General features: G+C 39.7%; 1 protein-coding gene across 1 annotated transcript; it reads right to left on the bottom strand.

Moving 5' to 3' along the window:
• Positions 1 to 2,714: 2,714 nt before the first annotated feature.
• On the bottom strand, positions 2,715 to 6,094 carry LOC136674602 (collagenase 3-like). Its single transcript, XM_066650674.1, has 10 exons — positions 5,987 to 6,094; positions 5,641 to 5,873; positions 5,272 to 5,420; positions 4,391 to 4,519; positions 4,130 to 4,291; positions 3,914 to 4,043; positions 3,548 to 3,678; positions 3,287 to 3,446; positions 3,091 to 3,194; positions 2,715 to 2,865 (listed from the first exon to the last, which is right to left on the bottom strand). The coding sequence occupies exons 1-10, from the start codon at positions 6,086 to 6,088 to the stop codon at positions 2,765 to 2,767; spliced, it is 1,401 nt and encodes a 466-aa protein (XP_066506771.1). The 5' UTR covers positions 6,089 to 6,094; the 3' UTR covers positions 2,715 to 2,764.
• Positions 6,095 to 12,022: the final 5,928 nt, after the last annotated feature.

Genomic DNA, 12,022 nt, shown 5'->3' with positions numbered 1-12,022 from the left:
TTGAATTGAATGCGGTATTTTATGGAAAGCCAGTGGAGATGTTGCAAGACAGGTGTGATATGTTGATGTAAGCGAGGAGGCAAGCTGCAGAGTTCTGCACCTAGTAGAGAGTTATAATAGTCCAGGCGGCTAGAAATAAATGCATGTATTAGGAGTTTCAGCAGCTGACTGAGAGAGACTTGATTGATTTTTTGCAATATTACGGAGGTGGAAAAAAAAGGTTTTAACTATGGAATTAATGTGTGAACTAAACTAGATGGTGACACTGTTACATTATCAATTTAGAGAGATAGCGGTGGAGTTTTGCAGAGCACTGATTTTGTGCCAATGAGAATGAGTTCTGTTTTACTGCTGTTTAGCATAAGGAAATTTTGCTGCATCCAGGTTTTGATTTCAGTTAGGCAGTTTTCTAGGAGAGTGATGGGTGGGTTTTAAAAAAAATACTGTTGTAAATCTGAGCTTGAAACTGTGTATGATGAGACCAAGAGGAAGCATGTACACAATAAACAGCAGAGGTCCAAGGACTGAGCCTTGAGGACCCCCTTAAGTAACAGCAGATGTTGAAGAAGAATGGCCCCCTAAGGTAACAAATTGTTTTCTGTCTAACAAGTATGACGTAAACCATTCCAGAGCTGTGTCCCTAATGCCCAACTCATGCAGTCTTGATAAGAGAATTGAATGACTCATTGTGTTCAAGGCTTCACTCAAATCAAGGAGCAGAAAAATGTTATTACAAATGCTTACCAGCATCTGCAGCTACAAGTAGATCATTAGTAGAAGATACAAAATGATTGTATTTTGGATATAAAAACACATTTAGAATTTAATGCGTCGAACACACTCCAGAAACGTTGGGACAGGGACTTGCTTACCTCTGTGTAACATCAAGTTTCTTTTTACTTTCACAGTTTAATAATTTAGGAACCAAGGTTAAAAATTGTTCCTTGATTAAAGACTCCTGCTACTGAAAAGTGTGGTTGTTATTGCTACCAATGTTTGCCTCCACATCAATGAAAACGTCTCACATAAGCAACTCTCACATGATATGTTCACTGGTTCAGTTTACAAAAAAGCTTCAAGAGTATTTGAAGCTTGAAAAATGTATTTATGCTTGATTTGTTTTCCCTTGGAAATCCATGTTCATTTATTCAGTCATTTTCTATAATTCAATTGTCCAGAACAAGGGTGGCACTGTGGTGCAGCAGGTAGTGTCGCAGTTACACATCTCCAGGGACCTGGAGGTTGTGGGTTCAAGTCCCGCTCCGGGTGACTGTCTGTGAGGAGTGTGGTGTGTTCTCCCAGCGTCTGCATGGGGTTCCTCTGGGTGATTGTCTGTGAGGAGTGTGGTGTGTTCTCTCTGTGTCTGCGTGGGTTTCCTCCAGGTGACTGTCAGTGAGGAGTGTGGTGTGTTCTCCCTGTGTCCGCGTGGGTTTCCTCCGGGTGACTGTCTGTGAGGAGTGTGATGTGTTCTCCCTGTGTCTGCGTGGGTTTCCTCTGGGTGACTGTCTGTGAGGAGTGTGGTGTGTTCTCTCTGTGTATGCGTGGGTTTCCTCCGGGTGACCGTCTGTCAGGTGTGTAGTGTGTTCTCCCTGTGTCTGCGTGGGTTTCCTCCGGGTGACTGTCTGTGAGAAGTGTGGTGTGTTCTCCCTCTGTCTGCGTGGGTTTCCTTCACGTGACTGTCTGTGAGGAGTGTGGTGTGTTCTCTCTGTGTATGCGTGGGTTTCCTCCGGGTGACCGTCTGTGAGGTGTGTAGTGTGTTCTCCCTGTGTCTGCGTGGGTTTCCTCCGGGTGACCGTCTGTGAGGAGTGTGGTGTGTTCTCCCTGTGTCTGCGTGGGTTTCCTCCGGGTGACTGTCTGTGAGAAGTGTGGTGTATTCTCTCTGCGTCTGCGTGGGTTTCCTCCAGGTGCTCCGGTTTCCACTCACAGTCCAATAACAAACGTTGGTAGGTGGATTGGCGACTCAAAAGTGTCCATAGGTGTGAATGTGTGAGTGTGTGTGTTGCCCTGTGAAGGACTGGTGCCCCCTCCAGGGTGTATTCCCGCCCAATGATTCCAGGTAGGCTCCGACCCACCGCGACCCTGAACTGTATAAGCAGTTACAGATAATGAATGAATTGTCCAGAACAGGGATCAAAATTAATCCAGACACTGATACATTTATCACATTTTTCCAGTCTTTCTCCCACTTCTTTTTTCCTCCAAGTTGACTGATTTTGGAGGAGCAGGTCCAGTGATCTTTTGGCCCTGACTACCCCATGGCCCATGGTGTGAGAACCAGTGTGGAGGTATAGATGGAGTGAATACAGCACTCAGGTTTAAAGGTGTGTTGTTTTACCTGTGAAATGGTTTTCTGAAAGCTTTTCTGTGATGTTCACCACAAGGTCTATATTTGGGAATCAGACTTTTTTCAAACGGAACCCAGATTAAACAAAGAGTCCCTTACTAAACAATGAGGCTTAAAAGCATTCTTCAAATAAAAGCCGTTGTGTGTAAGAGCAGTTATTACAACAGAAATTCAGGGACAAATTTAAAATTTTCTAATAACATTTATTTTCAATCTGATGAACTCTGATTACAAAGAAGGATCAAGAACTCTTTACTGAAATATAAAAAGTAATAACAGAAATGTTTTAAATAAAATACATAAAATTAAAATAAAAATTCTCAAATGTAAACAATGACAAATCCTAAAACAATGCAACTTTAGGATTGCTCAGATGGCCCAGATTCAGCAGGCCGAGAACTGTGTGCCAGCACAGAACATCTAGCACTGCAGAAAGTAGCTGTTACTGAGAATACGTGTTACTTTCTTGCTACTCGGGCTGTACTCAAATACACGAGTTCCACTGAAGAGGTAGTATAGACCTGTGAACATAAAGAGCATTGACAAAATGTCAGGATTTTCAGACACTTAGATTAGACACTAGGTTAGATCAGAGTAGAGCCAGGTCTACGCTGGGTTTTTTACACTGTAAGAACAGATTCCTCACCAAAATATGCTACACCAATCAGCAACCGTATGGGTTACTGGCTAAAGTTTGATGATATCAAAGAGAGTCAACAGTGTCAATGTGTTTTTTAAATACTGACCTCTCTCTTGGATCGCTGCAGTAATTTTCCCACTGACCCCTGGGAAGCCCTGTTCTACCAGTTTAGGGTAACCCTTGTCCATCATCTTCTTCTTTTCATCATAACTGTAAACATATTTAAATTGGTTTGTTAAATCCTTCCAACATTACACATGTACACATTTCATCTTCTACTATGTCACTTCCTGTTGACCTACCTGTAGTAATTGTTGTCAGTGAAGAAAAGTGTCTTCCCAGTGCTCTCATCATAGAGGGCAGCGCTGATTTTCTTCACTTTACTGGGCAGCCCCACGCTGCTGAGTGCCTTGGGATACCCCTTCACAAGGTCATAGCCAAAGAGGGCCCAGACTTTCTGATCTGAAGAGCGTGAGCACAAGTTCGTGTTTATCTGATACTGCATTTGAGACTTGAGGTTACCTTGTTCATTTTAAAACTAAATGATATACTGAGTTCTTTACCTTTGAAGAGGAAGACTTTGTCTTGTGCTGTGCTCTCATAAGCAGCGTCGATATTATTCGGAGCATCGGGCCAGAAGCTCTTGATCAGATATTGGTCGGCTTTATCGCTCCCTGTGCTGCGCCAGAAGAAGCTAAAACCAAAAAAAAACATAATTAGATAGTCTTAACCCATGTATTAATTGCTTCTTTAATTTGTCTAAATTGTCTGACTGCTGCTTTCAGCGCTACATTGTAAAATTGCCTTATTCTCATAGCTCACAGCATCACAAAAAAAAACAAGCCACCAGACATATCTAGGTTGATCTGGGTTAAGTGGTAAATGATGGATCGTTCCTAACAGACATATCTGTGTATATATGTATGTACCTGTCTTTGAAGAACATCTTCTCTCCTCTTAGAGTTGAAACCGCATCCAGGACCAGGCTGGGGTCACAGCCATTAGGGGTGACTGGAGCAGTGGGCCCAGGCTCGTCAGGGCTCACATCGGTGTTCGAACCTGGAGAAATATCCAAGGGTACGTTATTAAAAAGTTTTGTGAGAGATAGTATTTATTAATGTCAGTGCAACTGAAGCACTCTGTACCATAAAGAGACTGAATTCCCTTGACATCATCTTGGGGCAGAACAAATTTATCTGGGTCCCTGTAGCTGTACATGGGGTACATCAGAGCTCCAGGGTCGTTGGAGTGAGAGAGGCCCAGAGAGTGTCCGAATTCATGAGCAGCCACCAGGAACAGAATATACCCTGAAGACAGAGTACATTATTTAGACATTGTTTATTAAATGTTTATATATATATATATTGTACCTGTGTATATTATATTATATTTTGTGTAAAACTTACCATTAGTGGAACGGAAGGTGAAAAGTTCGTCATCATCAAAGTGTGCATCTCCACCAATGCCAGCAGAGGGAGCAAAAGCATGAGCCAAGGTGCCATCTGGTCCATCAAATGGGTAGAAGTCTCCATGGGCTATGAAAAAGACAGGATCAAGTTTTGGAATGTGCTATATTTCATTCAATATATATATGATATATAAAAGATATCAATCTTCAGTTTTATAAGCATCAGTTAACAAAACAATTTCTACTCTAGCCCTAATACACATAGCTTTCTAGTGCCTTTCTGTTTACATTGTTTGTTTTGTCAAAGCAAGTAGAAACATGTTTATATGCATTAATTTTCAACACTTTGTCACTCTACGTCAGGAGTGTCAAAATAGATCCACGGAGGGCCGTGTGGGTGCAGGTTTTCTTTCCAACCACGCAGAAGCCACACCTCATTCCACCTGTTTTTAATCATTGGATCTAATCAATAGATCTTGACTTTCAGTAGTGTGGGTCTTTTGCGTGGTTGAAAAGAACACCTGCACCCACACGGCCCTCCGTGGATTTGGTTTGACACCCCTGCTCTACGTGACGTAAAAGAATACATTTGCTGAAGATATGTATGCTGGCCCTTATCATCCCATGACCGTGACATTGCTTCACGCATCACCCATAATAAAAGTTAACAAACAAAATGTTTCACTGGAATATAGACAACTTTAGGGCTTTACATTTGAAATACATAATAGATCCGATGGCTCTAACTACTTCACTCACAATATGTGGGATGTGTCTGAACGGGGAGCATTTTGAACGCACTCTTTCTTGACATGGTTAAGGGCTACAATATTTCAGGGACTACTTAATAAATACTTATGGCTTCAGATATGAACTTACATCCTGCGCCGAAGGAGATCATGATGTCAGCCTCGCCGCTGTTGATGCGAGTGAACTTCAGAGGAGTGACTTTGGCCCAAACCTGCAGTGCTCTCTGTATAACATCGTCCACTTCGGATGTGGACATGTCAGGGGTGTAGTTCACAATCCTGTAGAAAAACAGTTATCAGCTTATACAAAAGACAGTGCGGATTACATGACAAGTTTGTGTATATTTTTAAGCATAAGTGTACACAACCTTTACTGAGAAAGTCTGCCTTTGGATAAGACCCTTTAAAACTGCACAGCACACATGTTCTCTTTAACGTTAGAAACTCGGTTTGAAACTTGGTTTCTGAGCGGTTCTACTCTGTCCGTTCATGCACTCACCTGTATGTCAGCTGGTTCTTTTGCCATTTCAGACCCTCACCGAAGGTGGAGTACCCTGCAACGTCTGGAACACCACAACGGGGCTTCAACATCACCTGCAGGGTCTCCTGGTCAACGTTTCCCGTCACGGTGAGTCCAAAAAACTTCTGCATCTCAGCTATTTTCAGGCTCAGGTGACTAGTCCTCCCTTTCCCCGTCTCCTCCGTCAAGTTGTAGAACTTCTTCAGGTAACTCTGCAAACGACAATAAAAATATAAGTGTTAATTTAGTCCTGGGGGTCTGGTACCGAGACATCATCATATTGAACAAACTGAACCTAGTGAAGTAAAGTTTCCAAACACAGTACCTGTACTAAAGCATCGTTGTTCTCAGTTGGGCGTGAGATGGGACCTGAATGCACAGCGATCACCAGGCCAATAAGAAGGCACAGCTGGGAGTAAGCCTTCATCTTTCCTTGTCCTTGTCCTTGTCTTTCTGCTGCTGCTTGACTTGTGCTCAGTCTGATGAGGGTTTAAATACCTTCAAAACAGCAGCATGTTGAGTAACAGACTTAGTCACCACCTCAGGCTTGGTGTATTACACAGGAAGTTCCCAATCTGATTGACAGGTTAATACCTCAGCAACTCTCTCAAAACAGATGTGCTGTGGAGACCTATTAGGTCTGTATTATTTTTGAAATGTGTGCCCAGTTAAGGGTAGAGGGGTAGTTTATATTTTTATATATGCATCAGAATTTTACTGATATGATTCGACGTGTTCTCCTCTATCTTGCACATCAATAGACTTACATCCTTTGACACATATATCTGATTACACTATAGATATGAATAAACAAAATGAACTGTTCTCATGTCTGGGATTTACAGATATAACTATACATCTTCTTTGTGATATTTTGATTGGCAGACCACCAAGCAGATCACCTCGCAACCCACCAACGTGACCACCCCATCAGTTAAACAGCAATTAAAGCTTTCGACTTCGACAGAGAGGAGGACACCAAGCTCCACTCTCGCTTCAGGTCTATGGGTCTGAAAAAGTACGGAGCTGTAAAGGAACCTTAACTGGCAAATCAGTCATTATTAATTATGTATTTAATGTAAGCAGAAGCATTACATTTAACATCAGCATTAATCGTTTGTATACAATGTGTAAACTGTTATAAATGTATTACATGATGTAGAATCTCAAAACAATTAAAAATGAAGTTAGGAGGTTATGTAAGAAAGGCAGAGTAATGTTGTGTCACTGTAACTGAGCTTTATCACAGTAATCTGAGGGACAAGAGAGGGACAAGCTGGAGCACGTCTGAGGAGCATCGCTAAGGAAATGATTCACTGAGTCACTCTGTTGTTTAGGCTGTGAATCATAACGGTCTGTGACAGTAAACCCTTCATCATCAACCTATAGCTGCTGTATTATTATGATCTTTACACTCTGTGGAGTGTGTGTGTGTGTGTGTGTGTATCACACGCTCACATAAACTGGTTCGGCCTGGATTTTATGCGAGCCGTAACCAGCATCATCAGTGACAGACACGTTTCCCTTGACACAGAGGATTGTGCAATAATGCCCTATATTGTCAAATGTAGGTGGACATCTCATCCAAGTTTTCTTGTAAAATAAAACTATTCATTGTGAGAAACTGGTTGTTTATCCCACTTTGCGCAAGTAACAGACGTGTTAGAACCTTTCAGTGCCGATCTGATGTAACGAGAACATAAAAGAAGTCAAGTCCTAATGTTGGATGATTTGATCTGGATCACAAGCACCACTCCAACTCACCCCAAAGGGAGTGGATGCAGCACATTCCCAGCCAACACCCATACGGCAGACCAGCACGCTTTACCCACAGGTTTAATGATTACACTGATGCATACCCTCCAGGGTCAGTGTGGATTAAACTTAAATATAATAAATATAACTAAAGTCCAGCAGTGCTCCTATTACTGCAGACTGACAGAACAGCCTTTGTGTGTGTGTGTGTGTGTGTGTGTTCTGATGTTTTATCCAACTCTTGAAGGGTCCTTCAATTTCTTACCATAGGGTCGTAAGATTTTAACCTTACATTTAGAACAGCAGCAACTGGGAAAACTACACAGTCTTGTTTGCAACAAAACGTAAAGGATGTACAAGGGGGCGTTTGTAGGTTAATTTTATGTTTATGTGCCAGTTAAAACTCAGTTATTTAATTATTATCACTTTTCTCTGTAAACCCTGGACCCCTGTGGATGGTGTGCTGTGACTGTCAGAGATGTCTTTGGAAGAGGTTACTGTTGTATATAGTGTAACTGTCTCTGAAGAAGCTGCAGGATATGGAGGACCAAACCTGCCAAAATGATAGATAGATAGATAGATAGATAGATAGATAGATAGATAGATAGATAAAGTAGAATTAAAGAATTGAGAATGTAAAAACAAAAACTAAATTTATGATATCTATACATATTATTTATATATGCATATATTCAAATTTTGTGCATGTATTTACTCAGTATATTTATTTCTGTATTATTTACTATTTTTATTCATTCCTAAACATATTTTTATTTTTTTCTGTATTTATATTTTTAACATTTGTTAAAACATTAACATTATTTATTCATTTTTTTCATTCATGTATTTCCTTCTCAATATATGCCAATAAAGAGGGCGTGTTTTTCAGAGCAGTCAAGTCCAGAACAGAGCAGTTGATCCTACAAGTGTCCGAGAGCACAAACGTCGGGGCAATGGTTGGTGTCGGATCTGCTCAGAGAGGCAGCTGCTCGCCACAATGAAATGGAGCAATGTATGTATCCGCTTGTTAAGTGTAATGCCGCCCCATTTCGTGGGTCCAATCGCACCTTCGGTCTCCTGTCATACAGCTGTCTCTCCCGCACACAGTCAGTCCCAGTGTTCCCTTGAGTTGTGCTATGGGTTCGTCAAGGCCATTACTACACCGCCGAATACTGATGGAGCAAGACACATACAGTTGATCTACGGCATCGGGCATCGCTTAACCAATAAGAATGTTCAGACTCTGTGACATCATTCATGGACAGCCCCCTTGTTATCATCATAAACAAGGAAACATTGGGGAAAAAAAAAAATGAATGCAGAAAACAATTACTATAGAAATACATAAATAAACGAATTAAATGAATAGATAAAAACGAAAAAATAATAAAAAGATAAACAAAAATACATTAAAAAATAAATTTAAAAGTTACAAATATGAATAGAGAAAATATATATAGAAAAGAATAAAAATAGTAAATAATACAGAAATAAATACACTGAGTAAAAATAAATGCATAAAATAAAAAATATACATAAATTTAAAAATTATATAATTATTAATTATTTATTTATTGTTTTTAAATCCTTTATTCCTCTTTTCTTTCTTTAATTCCATGTTTGTTTATTTATTTATTTATTTTGGCAGGTTTGGTCGTCCACAGTAGAATGTTGTAATGCTCTGTTGCCTCTGAGGCAGATTCCTGTACATTTGAGTTATGATTGCTGCCTCTGAAAAATATCGGTTTATAACACGGTATTTGAAAATCTCTGCCTAAGGTTTGTTAACCAATCACATTCACTCCTGCCTGTTGGCTAGGTAACGGTTACATCTGGGGCTTCGTAAACACATTAGACCAGTTTCAAACGTACAAACGGCAGCAAAATGCTGAGGAAGCATCTTTAGAATTTTATAAAAAAAATTGAGTACAATTATGAACATCGTCTTATAATGGTATTGTAACATGTAATTTGATTTATTTTAGTGCATTGTTGTTTTGAGTACTAATCTGTAAAGGGAAACGTTATCATTTATTTAAAGAAGGCCTTTCCTCACCCTCCTCCTGAGGTAAGTATTCCGCCATTTTAGGGTTAGAGGCCACAGATGTTTGTCCTTGTTTGTCCTTGTCTGTTTCATGATTTGTTGTATGAAGCTAGCAGGCTAACAGCAGCAGGGAAAAGCACATCACATGCTATTTCAAATCCAGTTCAATAGGTGGCGCCAGTGTCCGCTGACTAAAGGAACTGAATGTATGTTTCTCAATATTATAACCCGCCATATTCGTGCACTGCGCAGTTCTACACTGTTCTACATACTGTTGCTCTGCTGAGTTGCTCAGTTTGTGTTGGTCGCCCTCTAGTCCTTCATCTGTTTATTGGGTATTTTACCTATGTTTGCTCTAGTGTCGTATAGTGACGCTGCTGTTTCTTCTTTATTGTGTCTTATCATTTCTTTACTTACGTTATCTAATAGCGGTAACGGATCCTGAATATAAATAAATGTGTAGTTATATAGATAGACAGGACAAATAGACGGGCAAAAAGAACGACACCAAAAACAACACCATATAGCTGCCTTGAATTTTATGTGACCACTTATTTTTAAACCAATATTATTTTTATTCAGAAATTATAACATAGGGATACAAAAGACATGTAACAACCAAGATTTTTCTTTGCAGTGATTACCAGTCAGATCATATGTCAAATAAATGAATAAACTTAAAGGTATTGATTGTAAATCAATAAATAAGTAAGTAATAGAATAAATAATTTCAAAGAGTTTTGAACCCTATTTTACCCTGAGAATGCTGAACCTCAGTGTAATTTAAAGTCATTGTAGCTTATGAACTTCCTTCATGTCCATTTTTGATGATATTGTTTTTCAGCACATTTACTATGACCCATTCCATATGTCATTGCAGTTTTTGTTTTGTTTTTAACTTGAATCAAGGCTTTTAATGAATTTCTTTCATTTCACAACTGGACTTTAAGGTTATTGTTCACTTCATACAGTGTACAGTACCATGTTTCTTGCAGTGACAATATTTCCCGTATTAGCTCATACAAGGATATTATAAACTCAACCCATGCAACAGTGATGGACTCAGACTGTTTGAAGGGGTGAAAAAATAACAAGGGCACCTACTGCATTACATAGGACCCCACTAAGAGAGATTTTACAAGGGCACTGTGTTATGTTTTCTCACTTGGAAGAGCATCTGAGAGGGCACTTCACAAGTTTAATTTATTTATTACAAAGGGGATGTTGAATTTATCCCATTTTGGGGGCATCTCTAGGGCACTATATAACATATTCTCCACTTGCGAGGCTTCCATTAGGAAACGTACCCATATTCTCTCTTATGTAGATACAGCCTTTGCATGCCACTTAATAATGCCCCCATCTCTATTGAAAAGCAAGCATATAAGAACACATCTTAAGACACATTATTGAAATTTCTTGGTATAAAGTCACATAATGGTGGCGCAGCAGGTAGTGTCGCAGTCACACAGCTCCAGGGGCCTGAAGGTTGTGGGTTCGATTCCTGCTCCGGGTGACTGTCTGTGAGGAGTTTGGTGTGTTCTCCCCGTGTCCGCGTGGGTTTCCTCCCACAGTCCAAAAACACACGTTGGTAGGTGGATTGGTGACTCAAAAGTGTCCGTAGGGGTGTGTGTGTGTCTGTGTTGCCCTGTGAAGGACTGGTGCCTCCAGGGTGTATTCCCGCCTTGCACCCAATGATTCCAGGTAGGCTCTGGACCCACCGTGACCCTGAACTGGATAAGGGTTACAGATAATGAATGAAAGAATAGAGTCACATCATCATAATTTATTGGAAGAAACTGCACCCAAGAGGGCACTCAGTTATTTATTTGTCATATGAAATGCAGCCAATACACCAATTTATCTTGTTTTTGCCACTCAAGGGGGGATTTCAGCATTTTTTATATATAATTTTTTATCTTTTAGTTCTTTCTCCTTTGTTTAACAGACTAGATGACCAAAATAAACATTCTAAAGTTGTCTCTAAACAATTCAATAGTTTTTAGTGAATATAAACAGATTTATGTTTTTTTCCTAAATGTCACTCTATACAAAATATCTTAAGTTGGTTACAGAAAGCTTTGGAATATTGTCTTGGTGTTTTTGTCAGTTAAATAAGGCTTTGGGAGAATTAACAGATGACAGATTCTTGATTTCTGCATTTTACACAATGTACAAACAGTTTTGGAAATGGGTGGGTTTTATTTAGAACTGAATCTGCATCTGAAAAAAATTCCTAGAAGAGATTTTTGAGAAAAATATGTGCTCTTCACAGCACCACACTACCCTCATTACCTGATTTTTTTTTCCTGTGGCAGTCTCAGTTATTCTGTGTATTGATTATGTTAAAACATTTTTAAACAGTGCTCTGTGCATGTGTTTATGTTGAGGTGACGTGTCAAGACAATCCCCTGCTGTGATATCGAGCAAAAGTCAGGTGATTCTTAATCACAAACATTTTCATTAAAAAATAAATGCGATACAACTTTTACATTTATATGAATTTATTAACATTTAATTTAGCTTTAAAAAATTAGAAACTCTTCAAAGATAAATATGGAG

Source organism: Hoplias malabaricus, chromosome 18 (genome assembly GCF_029633855.1).
Source record: "Hoplias malabaricus isolate fHopMal1 chromosome 18, fHopMal1.hap1, whole genome shotgun sequence".
Lineage (NCBI taxonomy): Eukaryota > Metazoa > Chordata > Actinopteri > Characiformes > Erythrinidae > Hoplias > Hoplias malabaricus.
The sequence above is the reverse complement of the archived record's forward strand: the minus strand, read 5'-3'. Positions and strand labels throughout refer to the sequence as shown.